This window comes from Pristis pectinata, chromosome 2 (assembly GCF_009764475.1).
Source record: "Pristis pectinata isolate sPriPec2 chromosome 2, sPriPec2.1.pri, whole genome shotgun sequence".
NCBI lineage: Eukaryota > Metazoa > Chordata > Chondrichthyes > Rhinopristiformes > Pristidae > Pristis > Pristis pectinata.
The window spans coordinates 128,063,691-128,083,094 of NC_067406.1; the positions used below are offsets into that span (position 1 = coordinate 128,063,691).

Below are 19,404 nucleotides of genomic sequence, written 5' to 3' on the forward strand. Positions count from 1 at the left end.
ACTGCCTGTGCAGTCCCGCCATTGGTGTCGGTTTATCTTGAGTTAAATACATTGTTGCTCTGGGCTTGACAATAGTGTGTTTGCAAGTGTGTAGGGATGGGTAAATGTGCATATGTGCAAAGATATGGTTTATGCTTGCCACAGTATCCATTCCATTTCCAGTGTTTGGTTTACATTTTTAAAGAATTAAGAGAGCAGCACCACTGAGCATAGAAACAAGTAATAGTATCTTAATTGTCACTGATTTCACATCTTATATTAATCTCAGGATTCCTGTTTGAGTGGTAGTTTAGACTAAGTCAGAATGAGATTGTCCGGTGCACTAGTAGTAATAGCACGGCAGGCTGAATTTTAGGCATCTATTTCAATTAGAATCATGCTAAAAAATTATACAAGAGTATTAACATTTTCTTGCAAACTCCACAATAAATTAAAAAAAATAAAATAAGTTGTCCTGAATAATAATTTACATAAACACAGTTTATCTTGAAGGACAATTTTATATAAAAAAAATAGTTTGCCACTTAAAAATGTTCAGTTAGATGTGTTATGTACCTCTGGCTGAGTTAAATGTACCGTCTTTGCAACCTGTTCTAAAACTCAAGCATCAGTACCTAAACCCTCAAGAACATTGCCCGGCTCACCTGTCTTTTGTAAGGTATCTTAGCTGTCAGCATTCTGTGCTACATGTTGATGGTGTCATGACTTACCAGAGTTCAATGAGGTGTGCAGTAAAGTTTGCCAGGAGCAGCATTAGGCACACCTAGAAATGAGGTGAAACTGAACAATTTGGACCAAAGCTCTGCAGTCCTGCACAATCAGTGTGAATGGTTATGGTCCCTTAAACAACAGAAGAGGAAGCCCTGGGAATATTCCCACTCAAGTGTCTCATTTCTACCAAACTTCTCACTGGAGCAGAGGAGGCCGAGGGGTGACCTGATAGAGGGATAGAAAACTATAAGGGGGATAGATAGGGTAAGAATCTTTTCTCCCTGGTGCAAATGTCTATGACAAGAGGACGTAGGTTTGAGATGAGTGGTTGAAGGTTTAGAGGAGATCTGAGAGTTTTTTTTAAACACAGATAGGGGTTGGAATCTGGAATGCTCTGCCTAAGGAGGTGGTGGACACAGATATTCTCACATCTAAGAAGCATCTGGACAAACATCTGAATCACCAAGGCATAGAAAGCTATGGATCTAATGCACGTAAATGAATTAGTATAGATGGGTGTAATGGTAGGCATGAACATAGTTCTATGCTATACAACTTAATGATTCTATGAATTGATTGTCAATTTTTTGATGCCTAAAATAACCCAGTTGGTTTTCAGCGTGAAGTTCAAACATTACCAAGGCTAAATAATTTGTAAAATATGTATTTCATATTGAAAAGGACCTTGCTCAAAACTTTACTTTGTGCTAATTTAGCAAGCAAAATGATGCAATGACAATGTTTTACCACTTGATGCTGCTCACAAGCAAAATAAAGTCAATACTTATTACAGGTGGCAGAATGCATTACAATTGCTGCATATTTAGTAATGCAAATTTCATGTAAATTTGACATTCACAAAACAGATGGCAGTATACTTGACGGACAGAACAGACAGGAGATATGTGCCCAGGCAGCCAATTCTTCCTATCATTTGCTTGCTGTACCCAGCCATTTCAGCCTTGCACGCACTTAGCTGAACAACTGTGGGGTTACTAATCAGTTAAAATATCCATCCAACCTTCTAAACAGCAGCCACCTCATGTTCTAAAGCCACAGCTAATACCATTTTGACACAAATATCTACCTATCTTTCCCATCAAGATTTCTCAGCAGTCGCTAAAAACATGCTTTGGAACAAAGGCACAATGACAGATACACATCTGTAGCACGTTTAAACTCATTAGCACAATGACAGATACACATCTGCAGCACATGTTTAAATTCATTTTATCCATCACTACATTTGAGTTTGTGATTTAAGATAAACATGAAAAATACAGTGGAGATGTGATCAGCACACAGTGTGAAAGGTTTTCATTAGGGATAATACTCTATTTAGTGCTGTGCACTTTCTAATTGTCTGTTATGGTGCATTAAGAACCAAAGGATTCTTACAGTATAGAAGGCCTCAAGCAAGTGCTGACTTTTGACAATAGCAATCTAATCATTCACATTCCGAGCTCCTCCCCCAACCTACCACTTTATCTCCCTCAAATCTCTGTCCTGCTCCCTTTTGAAAGTGAAAACTGAATCTGCTTCCACCAACTTTCAGTCAATTCCAGATCCTGACTAATCACCGCATTGTGAAAGTTATCCTCACGTCACCCCAGCTGTTTATGTCTTTGTTCTTTGCTTTTAAACATTTCAGCCCATGGATACACTTTCTCTTTTTTTCCATTCTGACAGGACCCTTTGTGATTTTGAATAACCTTGATATTCTAACATGTAACATAATAAAGCACCAGTTTTCACCATAGGACCTGAACATTATGATCGTGATCATGAAAATAGCTCAAGACCTTGTTATAGAAGGGAGTTAATTTTGATTTTGTGCAGATCTGGGTTTTGGAATCAGAGGCAAGAATAACTTCAATGTTGGTAAATAAAGTCCAAAAATGTAGCTCATTTGAGAGCATGGACACGTACTGCCCACAATGCGTACTCTGCTGCCGAAGCTGGATCACTGTGTCATGACTGGAGATAACAATGTTTAAAACAAAAATGATCACAGGTGTTTAGAGAACACATAATGTTCCAACTACATCCCTATTTGTATTTTGATTAAACAACTTAAGCATTTCCTATCGCAGCCTGTTTGAAATGTTTGTTATACTGCACCTTAATTCCTCACAGCATGTTGAGATAGAAATTTTTAGTCCATAGCAACAACCAACCTGCTGGAGGAAGTCAGCTGGTCGAGCAGAATCTGTGGGAGGAAAGGAATTGTCTGCGTTTCAGGTTGAAACCCTGCATCGGGACCCAGTCATCATTCTGCAGGTTCAGTCATCAGTTTTAGTTCATTTTGTTTTATCATTTGCTGAAGATTGATCATATGTGATTTGTATAAGAGAAATAACATAGGGAAGAATATTTTGTTTGTTCATTCATGAAGCAAGATCTTTTCTTTAATCCTTAACAGGATTGAGGCATCACAGGCAAGGCCAGCATTTATTACCCATCCCTAATTGCCCTTGAGAAGGTGATGGTCATCCACCACCTTAACTCCTGCAGTGCTTCTGGTGAAGGTACACAGTGTTCCAGCATTTCCACCCAGCAACAATGAATGATTGGTCATATATTTTCAAGTTAGCATGGTGAATGATATGGAGGGTAACCTGCAGGTGCTGGTATTCCCCTACATCTGCTGCCTTTATCCTTCTTGGTGGTAAAAGTTGGGAGTTTAGAAGGTACTGTTGGAGTACCTGCAGTGCATTTTGTAGATTATACATCCTGCAGCCATTGTGTGCTGCTAGTGGAGGGTATGAAGGATTAGGATGTTTGATAGAGTGCCAGTCAAGCAGGCTGTTTTCTCTTGGAAGGTGCCAAGCTCCTGGAGAGTTGTTGTTACTGCTGCAATCATCACAAAGGTAGTGGATATTTGTATGCAGTGATGGAAATGACAGATGTTAGATATGGGATGGAGAACAGAATTACCTTATGTGATGCAGTCACTTTGCTGCTCCTCACAAAGAATGGATACTTGTGTGAAACATCAGATGAATGCTGTTACCCTTGGAACAGTAACCCTGCATAGATCATACTTAAGTGAACGACAGAAATTGGAGAAAAATATTAATGGTACTCAGAATACCTTTGAGAATATTTGTAACTTGAACTCTTAGACACCGGATGATCGAGATTTGAATTCAGAGCTTGCTGATATGGCATTACAATCAAGTTTTTAAGCAGGCTGCTTTGCTCTATGTCCTTTGGAGTATGTTACTGCTCAGGATTATTTCTCAGTAGATAAAGTTAATGAGTCCATACCTTTGAGTTCACAATGCTTTGAAATATGATCCAGATTGTGCATGGTTTTACTAGCCATGGAACTGCAGGCATTTACCTCCAGAAAAGGCATTTCATTGATCAATCACATGTCTCAGTTACATCGGGTGGGATTCTGCCACCACTCAGGGCATCGTTGCTTGGTTCTAAGACACAGTCTTGGGCTCCATGATTATCTTTCCGGATATGAACATTGTAAATGTGTGATATCATCAAACCTCAGCTGCAAGTTCAGGAAGTGAGCCCCAGCATTCAATAAGTCAGGGCTATTAATTTAAAAAAAGCATTCAGTGTAAATAAACCAAAATGCTGTTAAACTAAATTTTACTTTTGAGTCTTTATTTAGGTGTAAAGTAATTCCACAATGAAACAAAATCAGTTACTCTGGTGTACATGAAATCAGAGAACAATACAACCACTTTAAGCAAAAATTAGAAAAAGGCTAACAACTGAGAAATGGGGAACTCAGGTTTCAGTACTATGGTGTGTACTACTCTACAATGTGTTCTATGTTCTCTTTTCAACCTGCTTGTAGTAGATGACAAATAAAACACCCTTCCCTACATTTCCTCGATAAATCACTCAGTTGAAAACCTGACCATAAGAAACTTGAAATCACATTTCTCAAACTATCCCAATTGAGTGCTGCTTTTAAGTTTTTTTTTAAATAATAAGTATGGAAACTACTTCAGGTGACATGTGTAAACATTTCATTATTCCCCAATCCACTTCTCAGGCCTTTTCCTCTTTCCAAAGATGACATAACAATATAATACTTTTTGACAAGCTCATGCATCACCTGACATAGTCCTCCTTTGTCTGTTTAAGCAGCTCTAAAAAGAAATCATAACTTAAGCATATATGATTTACAGAAGGCTTTCAATTTTCTGCTCTTGTTAACATCCATGGCCATTCAAAAATTCTATAACCCTTTTTAAACATAATGGTTATGAATTTCTTAAAGCTGCAGCATTTGTTTTTGCTCGTTTACATAAACTGTGTTGCTATTAAAATAACCCTCAATCAAAAAAAATTTCACAGAAAGGGCCCTGATAAATGCTTTGTAAAGTTTAAAATTTTAATAGTTAAAACTATTTCACTGAGCAATAGTAGCCATCTCTGACAAACTTACGTGCAAACTATTATTTTTCTTTTAGTTTTACAATTGGCTCATATGTACAAAAAAAAATGTTGCAGCTCTAAAGTTATGGATGCTGAATTTATCCCTAAGATAATTCAATTCAATCCTTCCACTTTTTTATTATAATATCAATTATCACCATGATAAGTTCTGTGGTTACTCTGTTCCTAATACAAATTAAAGTTCAGGAAAACTTAACTTGAATTTTTGATCTCCATTGTAACCAGCGATCACTGTCATGGGATCCAGGTAGCCAGTCATTAAGTTGAAAAACTCTTGGCTGGCTGTGTACCTGGTGACCAGAATATTGTTCCCTTGGCTTTTTTTTATTTTGCAGATTCACAGCACAAGGGTGTGACAGATATTCAACAATTATATTCTGATGTCAAAGTGATGTTTATGACACCAGTGTTAAAAAAAATAAGGAAAAAAAAACCTCAAAGTAAGTCACATGAAGAAACAACCATTACTGCAGTCACACATGTTAATGAGATTCTTATGTTTTAAGTCTACACTTGGTTCTTGCAGTCAGCACAGGTAAAATGTCAGAATGGTTCCTCACACCCTTCCATAACACAAAATGAATTCTGCTAAGATCTATAAAATCACAGCCACAACATGGATTAACTGTAATTTGCTCAGGATTCCTCACACAACTGTAGCATACAGATTTATCACTCTTCTGTTTAATATCGATGCCTAAAGTCAGTGTAAGAATCTGTTACATCAACCCAATCCCTCACACTGAAACCTTTCCCACAACCTCAAAATCCTGGGCATTCACAGTTAGCATTTCACAAGCCATACTCACTAAATTTATCTCAATTTTATGAAAACATATTTAGAATCATTCAGAAAAAAAATGTATTTATAGTTATTCTGATTCTAAAGCACAACCTTGTCGTTCCTACTTTGAAGTGAGATAACAGGTTTCAATTTGATGATTTAAGTCTATTCATCCATGCTGTTGTCCTGCATTCAGAAAGGCACTGATCTAGTTATGTGAAAAGTTTACTTGAAGTGTTTATCTCCCAATTCTTTTACAACAAAGCATTATAACTGTGCCATATGCTAAGAGCCTCTGAATAGCAGAAGTTGTAGTTGACAGAGTAGTCCTAATGAGAACAGTAGTTCTACAATAGTAATGGAAGCGGTCGTAATTAATCAGCAAAATAAGCATTGATGCTAGTAAGATAGACACATGCACAATCATTCTTTGACAAACACAACCTATACTAGTTGAAAAAGCCAAGGTTTCGATAAACTATTATTGGTAATTAGTTTTTCTGTCATGGTATTGCAGTCAATGCCTAACAGTGAAACCTACAAGAAGAGAAAGATAAATCCTATCTAAAGGAGTTAAACGAAAAGAAAACTTAAGTTTTTTTTCAAAGAGCAATAAGTTCTCAGCAAGAGAGTTGTGAACTTATTAAAAGTGTAGTTGCTTCCCAGCTGGAAACAGCTGAGCAGAATTAAAGATGTGTGCGAGAAAAAAGCTCTTCATCTGGAGGGTCATCCCAGTCACTTCCGCCTTCTGAAGCGGTTTCATCCGAGCTTGAACAGTCGCTGGAGAAAAGCTTTCTGCGGATGACAGCTGACCTCCCTCTAGTGTCATGCTCTACTCTGCAATTCACCTCGCAGGCTGCTGTAGTCTGCTGAGAGAGAAATGTGTTATAGCTTTACATTTTCACTACGTTTACACATTTAATATTTTTGTTCTTCACTGAATAATTCACCAAGGTGAAAATATGCTTTCATCTCCACAACTAGATTTAAAAATAATAAAATGATTATCACTTTAGGCCAGGAATTTGATTCATCCTTGTCGTGGTTGCATTCGTGGTAACTCATTTTAATATTTGCTATTTGCATAAAAAGAGACTATACTGAATAAGACTGTCTCACAAAATATAAAATATGGATCTTGCACCTCATTAAAACCTATGCAGATAACTAGAACAGTTGAGTTCTGTGTCACTGATGCAAGTCTACGACTGGTGAAATCAATAAGGTCGGATGAGGTGATAAGAAATATGTTTCCTCTCTGCCACTCAATAGCTCTGTCCAACCTCCCTATTTAATATGGGTCGCATGCTTAAAAATGTTCTCCCTTTTCTATTTCAGCAATTTAAACTAACCAAGACAACTAAGTCTTTTTGGACCAGTTAAATCATTTTTTCACATATCCATTCTCCTTCTGGTCCTTCCCTGACTGTGATTCTACTTACTGAGGAAGAGTGCTGTGGCTACTGGGGACTAGGTTTGAAGGAGCAAAACTTACTTAATATAGAATCATTTGAAGAAGTAACATGAATTGTGGATGAAGGGGAACCAATGGATGTACTAAACTTAGATTTCCTGAAAGCATTTAATAGGATGCCACATCAGAGATTATTGCTGAAAAAAAAACAAACACTCACGGTAAGGGAAGTAACATTTTGCTATGGATAATTGACTGGCTAATAGAAAATTGAGAGCAGGATAAATGAATTATTTTCCAGTTAGCAAGATGCAACAAATGATGTCCACAGGGATCACTGCAGGTGATTCAACACTTTTTTTTTACACAAATTATATAAAAGAATTGGATGAAGGCACAGGTTGATAAAATTTGCTGATGACACAACATTAGTTAGGAGGGCCTAAGGAGGCAACAAAAGGATACAGATAGGTTAAGCGAATCCACAAAGATCTGGCAAATGGGGCATAATGGACAAACATGTGAAAGTGCCCATCTTGGCAAGCAAGTAAAAAGAAGCATACTAAGATGCAGAGGATCTGGATGTCCTGTTTCATGATTCATTAAAGGGGATTATTATGCTGGACAGCAAGTAAATAGGAAAGCTAAATAGAATGTTATCCTTTATAGTAAGGAACATTGAATTAAAACAGAGATTATGCTTACATTTGCAAAGACAAAACATTTGCTTGGGATGAGCAGTTCAGTTATAAGGTGAAACTAGAGAAGCTAGGTCTGTTCTCCCTCAAGTGGAGGAGGTTAAGAGGGGACTTGACTGAGGTATATAAAATTATGAGGGGTATAGATAGGGTAGACTGCAGGAAACTTTGCCCCATTTCCAAGATAGATAAAACTGGAGGACATACAGTAAGGTATGAGGGAAGAGATTTAGAGGGGAATGCACTGCCTGAGAGAGTGGTGAAGATGGGTTGCTGACAGAATTTAAGAAGTGTCTAGATGAACACTTGAATCACTTAGACACAGAGGGCTATGGACCAATTGTTGGGCGAAGGGATTAATACAAAAGGATGTCCAGTGGTTGGCAAGGATGAGTTGAGCCAAATGGCTTGTCTCCATGCTGGACAATTCTATGAGTACTGTTTATTGGTATTGGTTTGTTATCGTCACTTGTACCGAGGTACAGTGAAAAACTTATCTTGCATACCGATCATACAGGTCAATTCATTATACAGTGCAGTTACACTGAGTTAGTACAGAGTGCATTAATGTAGTACAGGTAAAAACAATAACAGTACAGAGTAAAGTGTCACAGCTACAGAGAAAGTGCAGTGCAATAATACTACTCTAGTTATTTAAGAAAGAATGTAAATGAATTCCCTCCAATGCAGAGGTTTCCTAGACTAATAACCTGGAATGGATGATCTTTCTTACGAGGAAGAGCTGGACAGGCTAGACTTGTCTCCACTGGAAATCTGAAGAGTGAAAGGCTTTTGAAAGGATGGATGTGGAGAGGACGTTTCCTCATGTGGCAGAATCTAGATCTAGGAACTACTTTTTAGAATAAGTGACTGTCTAGTTATGACAGAAATGAGAATTTTCTTCTCTCAGAGGATTGTAAGTCTTTGCAACTCTCTTTCTCAAAGGACCATGAAAGCAGTCTTTGAATATTTTTGGCAGAGGTAGATAAATCATTGATAAGTAAGGGAATGAAGGATTACAGAACAGGCAGGAATATGTTATAGAGATCAGATCAACAGATCAATCAGATCAACCGTGATCTTATAAATGACAGAGCAGGCTTGAGTGGCCTACTGCTGCTCCTAATTGATATGTTTGTATAAATTCTTATACATTGGAATAACTCGGGAGAGATACATCCCGTCAACCCAAAATGGATTTAAGCTTAATTCAGACCAAAAACAATGTACCAACCTACCATGCACCCCCACTCAGTTCATCTTTTAATAAATGAAGTGGATAATGCTTCGAAACTTAAAAAGAAATTATGTAATGGGATCCAATTGAACTGAACAGATGGCCCACTCAAATCAGAATTTTTTTTTAAACATTCTAAAGCTGAATTTGTTAGCCCTGTGGATTAAACCCTACACTAAACAGTGCACCACCTTAGTAACATTGCTTCATTTAGCAATGATTCTGGAGCAAACACATAATTTAGTATGTTATATGAAAACACAATGTTTATGTGGATACAAAAGTTTCCAGTGAACTTTTTTGTACAGGCCTTAGATTTTACAGGTTTAAAATAGTGAAACTAAGGACAATATGTTCACAGCTGAATTAAAATTATAGTTAAGCAGCACAATGTAAACAATAAATAAGTACAAATAAATATTGATATAAGCCTTACAAAATGTTATGCATTTAGCAGGTGAGAGACTGGCTTGGGTAGATTAAGAAAAAGAATTTCATCATTACGCAACCATAGACATGAATTACACCCAGATTTTATCTGCATAAAATTTTAGTTACATATTCGATCTTGTAATTCTCCAAGTTAACTCAGTCGGATACTGTACATTCAGTTCTCATGAAAAACAACTTAAATAATACATTGTAACTGTTGCTTAATGATAAAGGATTTCTGTTTCAGTGTAAATTGAAACTCTCCATCTTGGGAAATGGATTTTTAATACTTGATGAACTTACCAGGTCTAATGGTAGGAGACAATCTCCATTTTGTGAATGTCCTCTTAAAACTGGACACTCATTTCCATCCTTTCCCCTGGCATCAGTGTAGCATTCTTAAGAAAAAGTTACATTTTAGATTTTTATTTATAAAACATACAGCTTAGATAAAATAATTTTTTTTAAAGAACTAAATCACATATTTTCACTTTCAGTTGTGATTGAATACATGCATAAATGTGTAATCTGAATTATATGGTGAGATCTTTAAAGCAAAAATCTTTTAATTGGTGGTAATCATTGTTTTTGTTTGAATAAACAATGCTTTCTGTCATGCAACTATAATTCCACACATCAATTATCAGAGTAAAATCTGTCTTCATTGCTACATAAAATATTACAACATTTCAGTTACTGCAGTGGACACATAAATTGCTCTTGCTCATCTACTACAATACAGAAATAATAGCTAAACCATTTATCAAGTGTGTAAAGAGGCCAAGATCACAAAAATAAGTGCAACAAGGGGAAACCATTCTGCCCAGCTAGTTCTTACTTCACTACCATTACTACCATTTTCCCATCACATTATGCAAATGCCTCTTAAATGATTCCAGAGTCCCATTTGCCTGCATTGGGCCCATATCCCTCATGGCCCACATCAATGAACCTGTCCACGTGTCTTTTTAATCTTGTCACTGTATCTGCCTCTACCACTTCCTCTGGTGGCTCATTCCATTTACCCGCCATCCTATGTGTGGAAAAACCAGACCTTCAGGTCCTCCTTAAATCTTTCCCCTCTCACTTTAAACCTACGCCCTCTAGGTTTAGATTCCCCTACCCTGGGAAAATGACTGTGACCATCCACCGCTCATGATTTTATAAATCTCTATAAGGTCACCCCTCAGCCTCCTTTCGTCCAGGGAAAACAGTCTCAGCCTATCCAGTCACTCCTTATAAATCAAGTAACATCCTTGTGAATCTTTTCTGCACTCTCTCTAGATTAATCACATCCTTCTGGATTGCATGGCAACGACAACTGCACACAATATTCCACGTGTGGTCTCACCAATGTCTTATACATGGCATCTCAACTCTTGTACTCAGTGTCCCATCCGATGAAAGCTGGCATTCCATACGCCTTCTTCACCACCTTATCTACCTGTGTCGCCACTTCCAGGGAATTATGTACTCTCTCTGTTCTAAAAATACTCCCTGGGCCCCTTTGAATGCTCTGTCCTGGTTTAACTTCCTAAAATGCATCACTTGGCACATGTCTGAGTTAAATTCCATCTGTCATTCCTTTGCCCACTTTCCCAGTTAATCTAATATCCTGTTGTAAACTTAGACAATCTTCTTCACTGTCCACCACACCACCAATATTGGTGTCATCCACAAACTTAATAATCATGCCACTTACATTCTCATCCAATTCATTACATAAATGACAAACAACAGAGGATTCAGCTCCAATCCTGCGGCACACCACTGGTCACAGGCCTCCAATCTGGAAAACAAACATCCACCACCCACCCTCTGACTCTTTCCTCCAAGCTAATTTTGTATCCAATTGGCTAGCTCACCCTGGATCCCATGTGATCTCACCCTCTGCACCACCCCATCATGCGAGATCTTGTTAAAGACCCTGCTACTGTCCATGTTGACAATGTCTATCCACCCTGCCCCTGTCAGTCCTCTTGGTCACCTTTTCAAAAAAACTCAGCTATAGCCGTGAGACACTATTCCCATGTACAAAGTTATGCAGACTATCCCTATCAGTCCTTGCCTTTCCAAATGCAGATGGACCTGGTCTCTCAGAATACCTTCGAGTAACTTTCCCACCACTGATGTTAGGCTCACCAGCCTGTACTTCCCTGTCTTGTCCTTGCAGCCCTTCTTAAATAAAGGCACAACATTAGGCAACTTCCAGTCTTCTGGTACCTCACCCATTGTTGGGAAAGATACAACAACCTCTGCCAAGGCCCTGCCAATTTCTTTCCTTACAAAGCCTTCACTTGGTTAGGCCCAGGGAATTATCTACCTCCATGCACCAAAAGACCGCCAACACTCCTCTTTCTTAATATTGATATGCTTCAGGACATCATTGTTCTCTTCCCTGATTTCCCTAACTTCCATGATCTTCTTCATGGTAAATGCAGAAGAGAAGTATTCATTTAAGGCCTTACTGATCCTTAAGGGGACCCATTCTTTCTCTGGTTACCATTTTGCTATTAATATAGTTACAGAATCTCTCAGAATTCTCCTTTAACTTATTTGCCAAGGATATCTCATGTCTGCTTTTGCCCTCCTGATTTTCTTTTTTTTTAAAGTGTATTCATCATATTTTTAAAATATTACTTAATAATTGATTTTTAATTATTGACTTGCCTGTACACTCGATCCCAGTAAATGGCTGTGGGTACAGTGTTTCTCGCCACCATTCTGGTTCTTCCTTGCACTCACTCTTCCCTTGTTGGGTCAAGTCTGTAAAAGGAACCTGTCATAACAACATAAATAAATCAGCAGGCCAATTTGAAATGTCATTACTTTTTGTCTATGTTGGAGCCTTATAAGAGATTTACAAATCATTGCTAGAACACAATGCAAAATATCTTGAGAGGTCATTAATGCCAAGGAAACGATGAGAGAAAAAAGAATAAAACTTAATAATTCACTCCGAGGATTCATTTATCTCATCAGTTATGACCAAAATATGGCATAACAACATTAACTTGCATCTACTGAGGACAAGGGCATTTAATCATGCTATCTATTGCTTCTTGTGCTTAAGTCAAACAATAGATCATTCTACAACTCCTAGATCCTTGTTATAATGGTAATATCAAGTTGTAGATTAAGTAGGTGACACTTAAGCTTGTTGACAGCAATTTGTAACAAAGTGAAACAAAAATAAACTTAATCACATTTATGTAAGACTCAAGACTTTTCTAGTCTTCAGTTACTTAATTTTACAGATGTGATGTAGTGTATGTTTCTTACAGATAAGGCACCACCAGCAGCAACTAAATTACACACTGGTCAGAAAGTTCTGATGAGAGCTCATCAACATGAAACATTAAAGCTATTTCATTCTCTATAGATGCTGCCTGCCCTGCTGAGTATTTTCAGCACTGAGATACTCAATAACCTAGAAAAAGTAGACAATTGCTGATCTATTTACATTGTGTAGGAGGTCATAGTGAAACTAGTATACACAGTTGTTTTAATAACAATGTACAACTCCTTCTGGACCTTCATAACAATGTCATCTTCCACTTGTATGGGGACTTTTATCCAGCTAAATGTTCCAAGGTACTGTCACAAAAGCATTACAAATAATAAATCAACACTAAGCCACAGAATAGAAATAATAGGACAGATAACCAAAATTTTGGTCAAAGAATTAGCCTTTAAGGGCATCAAGATGATAAGAGGCATAGATCAAGTGGACAGTCAGAGACTTTTTCCCAGGGCGACAATGGCTAACACGAGGGGACATAATTTTAAGGTGATTGGAGGAAGGTATAAGGGGGACGTCAGGGGTAAGTTTGTTTTTTTTTACACAGAGTGGTGGGTGCGTGGAACGCACTGCCTGCAGAGGTTGTGGGGGCAGATACATTAGGGACGATTTAAGAGACTCTTAGATAGACACATGAATGATAGAGAAATGGGGGGGGCTATATGGGAGGGAAGGGTTAAATAGATCTTAGAGCAGGATAAAATGTCGGCACAACATTGTGGGCCAAAGGGCCTGTACTTTGCTGTTATGTTCTACGTTCTATGAAAATACAGAGGAAGAGTTGGCAGGGAATTCCAGAGCACGGGCAAATTGGTTAATAGTAATTAAATTGGGGGTTGATCAAGGTATCAGAAATAAAGCAGCCCAGTAATCTTTGAGGGATGAAGGGCAAAGAAGATTACAGATCTGGGCAAGGGAAATACCAGGGAGGAACTTGAAAACAAGGTTGAGAATTGTAGAATTCAGGTGTTTCTGAACATTAAGTTCACAAAGGTCAGCAAGCACTGGACTGATGCGTGAACAGGCCTTGGTGCAAGTTAGGACAAGACAACAATTTTAAATGACCTCAGGTATTTCATTATTCCCGGAAATAGCTGTAAACTGGGAATTGGAAAGAAGGTAGCAACTTGAAAATTTCAAGTAAAGTGGTACTGAGGAAATAGTTGGAGCTAAATGCGAGCAAACCCTCGGGGTCCTGATTGACTTCATTGCAGGGACTTAAAAAATGTGGCTACTGACGTTGTTGGTTTTAATTTTTCAAAATTCTCTAGATTCAGGATTCTCTAGATTTTCCATTAGATTGGAAAATAGTGAACTTAACTTCTTGATTCTAAAAGGGAGACAGAAGGCAGGAAACTCCGGGCCACTTCTGTCATAGAGTAAAATGTTAGAAGTTATTAAAGGCGTTACAACAGGCACTTAAGAAAAATTCACAGTAATCAAGTAAAGTCAATATGGCTTTGTGAAAGGAAAATCATGTTTGACCAAATTATTGGTTCTTTGAAGAAAGCAGAACAAAGGGATAAAGGGGATATATGAAGATGAACTGCACTTAATTAACTGTATCTATTTAAGAAGGGTAGTAGAGATAAGCCAGGGAGCTACAGGCCAGTGAGCCTTACATTTGTGGTGGGAAAGTCATTCAAAGGGAATCTGAGGGATAGGATTTATTTACATTTGGAAAAGCAAGGACTGATTAGGGACAGTTAGCATGGCTTTGTGTGTGGGAACTCTTGTCTCATGAATTTGTTTTGAGCTTTTTTTTTGAAGAGGTGACTAAGATGAAAAGATATCTTTATTAGTCACATGTACATCGAAACACAGTGAAATGCATCTTTTGCAATAGAGTGTTCTGGGGGCAGCCCGCAAGTTGCCGCTACATTTCTGGCGCCAACATAGCATGCCCACAACTTCCTAACCCGTACGCCTTTGGAATGTCGGAGGAAACCGGAGCACCCGGAGGAATCCCACGCAGACACGGGGAGAATACACAAACTCCTTACAGACAGCGGCAGAATTGAACCTGGGTCGCTGGCGCTGTAATAGCGTTATGCTAACAGCTACACTACCAGGCGGTAGATGTTATCTACATGGACTTTAGCAAGGTCTTTGATGAGGTCCTGAGTGGTAGGCTAGTCTGGACGATTAGAACACATGGTATCTAGGGTGAGCTTGCCAAATGGATACAAAATTGGCTTAGTTGGAGGAGGAAGAGGATGGTTGTGGATTGTTGGTTTTTTTTAGATTCAAGACCTGTGACCAGTGGTGTGCCACAGGGATTGGTGCTGGGTCCTCTGATGTTTATCATACATATTAATAATCTGGGTGGTTTGGATGACACCAAAACTGGTGGTATGGTTGACAGTGAAGAAGGTTGTCTAAGGTTACAACTGGATATCAATCAATTGAGAAAGTGGGTAAATGAATGGCAGATGGAATTTAACTCTGACAAGTGTGAAGTGATGCATTTTGAGAAGTTAAACCAGGGCAGAACCCTGAGTAGTGTTTTTGACCAGAGAGACCGAGGGCCATAAATAAGTGGCAACGCAGGTAAGCACAGTGGTGAAAAAGGTGTCTGGCCTGCCTGCCTCCATTGTCATGGCACAGAGTATAAAAGCTGAGACATCATGTTACAGTTGGACAAAACATTGGTTCGGCTGTACTTGGGCATACTGTATGCAATTCTGGTCACCACACTACAGGAAAGGTGTGATTAAGCTAGAGGGTGCATAAAAGATTTTCAAGGATGTTGCCTAGAATGGAGGATTTGAGTTCAAAGGAGAGATTGGATAGGCTATGTCTGTTTACCCTGGAGCAAAGGAGGCTGAGGTGACATGATAGTATGTAAAATTATGAGAAGAACAGATAGGGTAGATAGCCCCATGGTCCAGTCTAAAACTAGAGGACATAGATTTAAGGTGAGAGGGAGGAGGTTTAAAGAGTAGTTGGTACCTGGAATGAGCTGCCAGAGAAGGTGGAAGCAGGAACAGTAGCAACATTTAAGAGGTGTCTGGACAAGGACTTGAATGAGCAAGGCAGAGGGGGATATGGAATTAATTCAGGTGTGGAAATAGTATTGATAGGCACGATAGTCGGCATAGACACAGTGTTCCAATAGGCCTATTTCTATGCTCTTTAAGTCCATGCCCCTCTATAACTCTAGGGATCTTGGTGTCTGAGTGCATGATTCACCAATGGCTAGTATGCAGATATAGCAAGTAATTAGGAAAGTGTATCGAATGTTATCATTTATTCCCAGGGGAATTGAACATCAAAGTATGGAAGCTGCAGATGCTGGAAACCTGAAGCAACACACAAAGGAGCTGGAGAAACTCACCGGGTCAGGCAGCATCAATGGAGGGAAATGGACAGTCCGTTATGGGTCGAGAACCTTCATCAGGAGTGGAAAGAAAGAGGGGAGATAGCCAGTGTAAAAAGGTGGGGAGAAGGGTTGGAGCAAGAGCTGGCAGATGATAAGTGGATCCAAGTGAGGGGGGGGGGGGGTGATAGGTGGATCCAGGTGAGGGTGGGGGGGGGTTGATAGGCAGATGAGGGAGGAAGGAGAGTGGGAATGATGTAAGAAGCTGGGAGGTGATAGGTGGAAGTGACAAAGCACTGAAGAAGATAGAATCTGATAGGAGAGGACAGTGGACCATGGAATAAATGGAAGGAACCAGTGGGAGGAATGTGTGGGTGATGGGCAGATGGAAAGGCTGGGAGAGGGGAAAGGGATAGGGTGATGAGGGCCAATGAGATAAGGGAGAAACATTGACAGAGGGGAGTGGTTACTGGAAGTTAGAGGAATTAATGTTCATGCCATCAGGTTGGAGTCTACCCAGGTGGAAGATCAGGTGCTGTTCCTCTAATCTGCATCTAGCCTCAACTCAGCAGTGGAGGAGGCCATGGACAGACATGTCAGTGTGGGAATTGGAAGTGGAATTAAAATTCAAAGTAGAGAGGTTATTTCTCAGTTATACAGAGCACTGGTGAGATCATATCTGGAGTACTGTGTACAGTATTAGTCTCCTTATTTAAGGGAGGATGTGAATGCACTGGAAGCAGTTCAGAGAAGGTTTATAAGACTGATGCCTGGAATAGGCCAGGTTGATTTATGGTGAAAGATTGGGCAGACTAGGCTTATACCTGCTGGAATTAAGTGTGAGAAGAAACCCGATTAAAACACGTAAGATCTGGGAGGGCCTTGGCAGGATGGACATGGAGAGGATGCTACCCTTTGTGGGATAATATGCAATTAGGGGTCACTGTTTAAAAACAAGCGATTGCTCATTTAAGACAGATATGATGTGAACACTTTTCCCTCAGTGGAACACACTTCTTTGGAACTCTCTTCCTCAATGGATGGTGGAAGTAATGTCTTTGTGCATTTTGAAGCAGGAGTATATTAGATATTTAAAAATCAAGGGTTAAGAAGTTAGTGGGGAAAGATGGGAATGTAGAGTTAAGGTTACAATCAGATCAGTGATGATCTAACTGAATGGCGGACCATGCTCAAGGGGCTGAGTAAACTTACGGAAAATAGAATCTACAAGACTGGCCTGGTGTATGTCGGAAGGATTAAGTTTAGAGATAACAAGGGTGTGGTTGAGTTTCAGAAGCCAATGAGCTGTTAGTTAAACTTGCCTTGCACAAACTTCAAGAAAAAAAAATTATTTAAGATACGATACAATATGTTTATTAGTCACATGCACAGTGAAATGCATCTTTTGCATAGTGTTCTGGGGGCAGCCTGCAAGTGTTGCCACGCTTCCAGCGCCAACATAGCATGCCCACAACTTCTTAACCCGTACATCTTTGGAATGTGGGAGGAAACCTGAGCACCGGAGGAAACCCACAGAGACATGGGAGAACGTACAAACTCCTTACAGACAGTGGCCAGATGAGAAACCCAACTAAACAGGTCAACCGACAGGGGTATCACACTAACCTAGGAGATTTAAAACTTGGGAAATAAACAGTGGAAGAGTTAATCAATCAAGGTCTAATGAGGTACAAAAAAAAAAGAGGAAGTAAATGATACTTAGGGATGGCGAGGAAAAAAGATCTCAAAAATTTTTTTAAAAACGTATTATTCAAATGAAGAATACAGAAGGGCACACTTAAAAATAAGATGCCAACCTGGAGAAGGTGCACCACACATTTTTATGTGCATTAAACAGCAAAAGCAGCATACAATAGACAACTGAATAATCCAATAACCCAAGCATCTGATCAGAGCTCTACCCTACCACATTTAGTTGTGATTGGTGGTGGACGATTAATCAGCTTATGAGAAACCAAATCTAAGAACATCCTCAACCTCAATACTAGTTGGGCCCAGGATGCGAGTGCTAAGTAAGAGACTAAATAATATGCAACTGTGTTTGCCAAGTGGATAATCTGGCTTAACTTCATTATGAGATTCCCACATCACAAAAGCCAGTCTTCAACCAATTTGATTCACCGCATGCGAGAGCATTGGACCAGCAAAGGCTTTGGGACCAGACAATACCCTGGCTATTACACTGAAAACTCACAGTCTAGCAGTAGCTGCTTCTCTAGCTAAGCTGTTCTAATAAAATTACAATACTGACATATACCCAACAAGGTGGAACATTGCCCAGGTTTGTCCTGTTCACAGAAAGTGGGGCAAATCCCATCTGACTAATTGCCACTCATTCAGATTCCTCTCAATCATCAATGTGCTGGAAACAGTTGTCGACAGTGTGAACACGTGGCACTTACTCTTCAATAACTTGCCCAGCTTGGGTTTCACCAGCATCACTCAGCTCCAGACCTCAGTACAAACCCGGTCCAAATATGGACCAAAGAGCTAAATACTACAGGTGAGGTGAGTGATATTTTTGGCTGCAAAGCAGCATTTTATTGAGTGTGTCAAGGAGGAGACCTGTTCCACAATGCTCCATGCAACAATGTTCCATCCAGACATAGCCAATAAGAGGCATGTATGATTCAAACCACAACAGTGTCAGGCAATGTACATTCTAATCATCCACCCTTGATATTCAATGGCATCACCAACAACCTGGAGGTATCAACATTGATCAGAAACTCAATGGGACCAATCACATAAATATTAAAAAGACAAGAGCAGTTCAGGGTCTGGGGATCTTGTGGTAATTGAGCCACTTACAGCCACCCAAAAGCCTTTCACCTTCTGCAACACACAGGTCAGGAGCTTGATGGAAAACTCTACACATCCTTGGGCAAATGCAGCAACAATGTTCAAGAGGCTTGACATAATCCAGAACAAATCGACCCATTTAACTGGCAACCCGTCCACCTCCCTGAAGAGTCATCCCCCTCAGCCACTGACACACCAATAGCTGCAATGTGTACCATCAGCAAAATGCACTGCAGTTACTTACTGAGGCTACT

General features: G+C 39.4%; 1 protein-coding gene across 3 annotated transcripts in view; it reads right to left on the bottom strand.

Moving 5' to 3' along the window:
- Positions 1–4,317: 4,317 nt before the first annotated feature.
- Positions 4,318–19,404, bottom strand: part of kiaa0232 (KIAA0232 ortholog) — a 65,267-nt gene continuing 50,180 nt past the window's right edge. For 2 of the 3 annotated variants that reach the window (XM_052010106.1, XM_052010108.1), the window contains 3 exons: positions 12,378–12,486; positions 10,011–10,105; positions 4,318–6,795 (listed from right to left, as the gene is read on the bottom strand). In XM_052010106.1, the coding sequence (XP_051866066.1) occupies positions 6,613–6,795; positions 10,011–10,105; positions 12,378–12,486 (387 nt within the window). In that variant the 3' untranslated portion in view covers positions 4,318–6,612. The remainder of the gene's footprint in view (positions 6,796–10,010; positions 10,106–12,377; positions 12,487–19,404) is intronic. The other variant, XM_052010107.1, reaches the window with a different exon arrangement.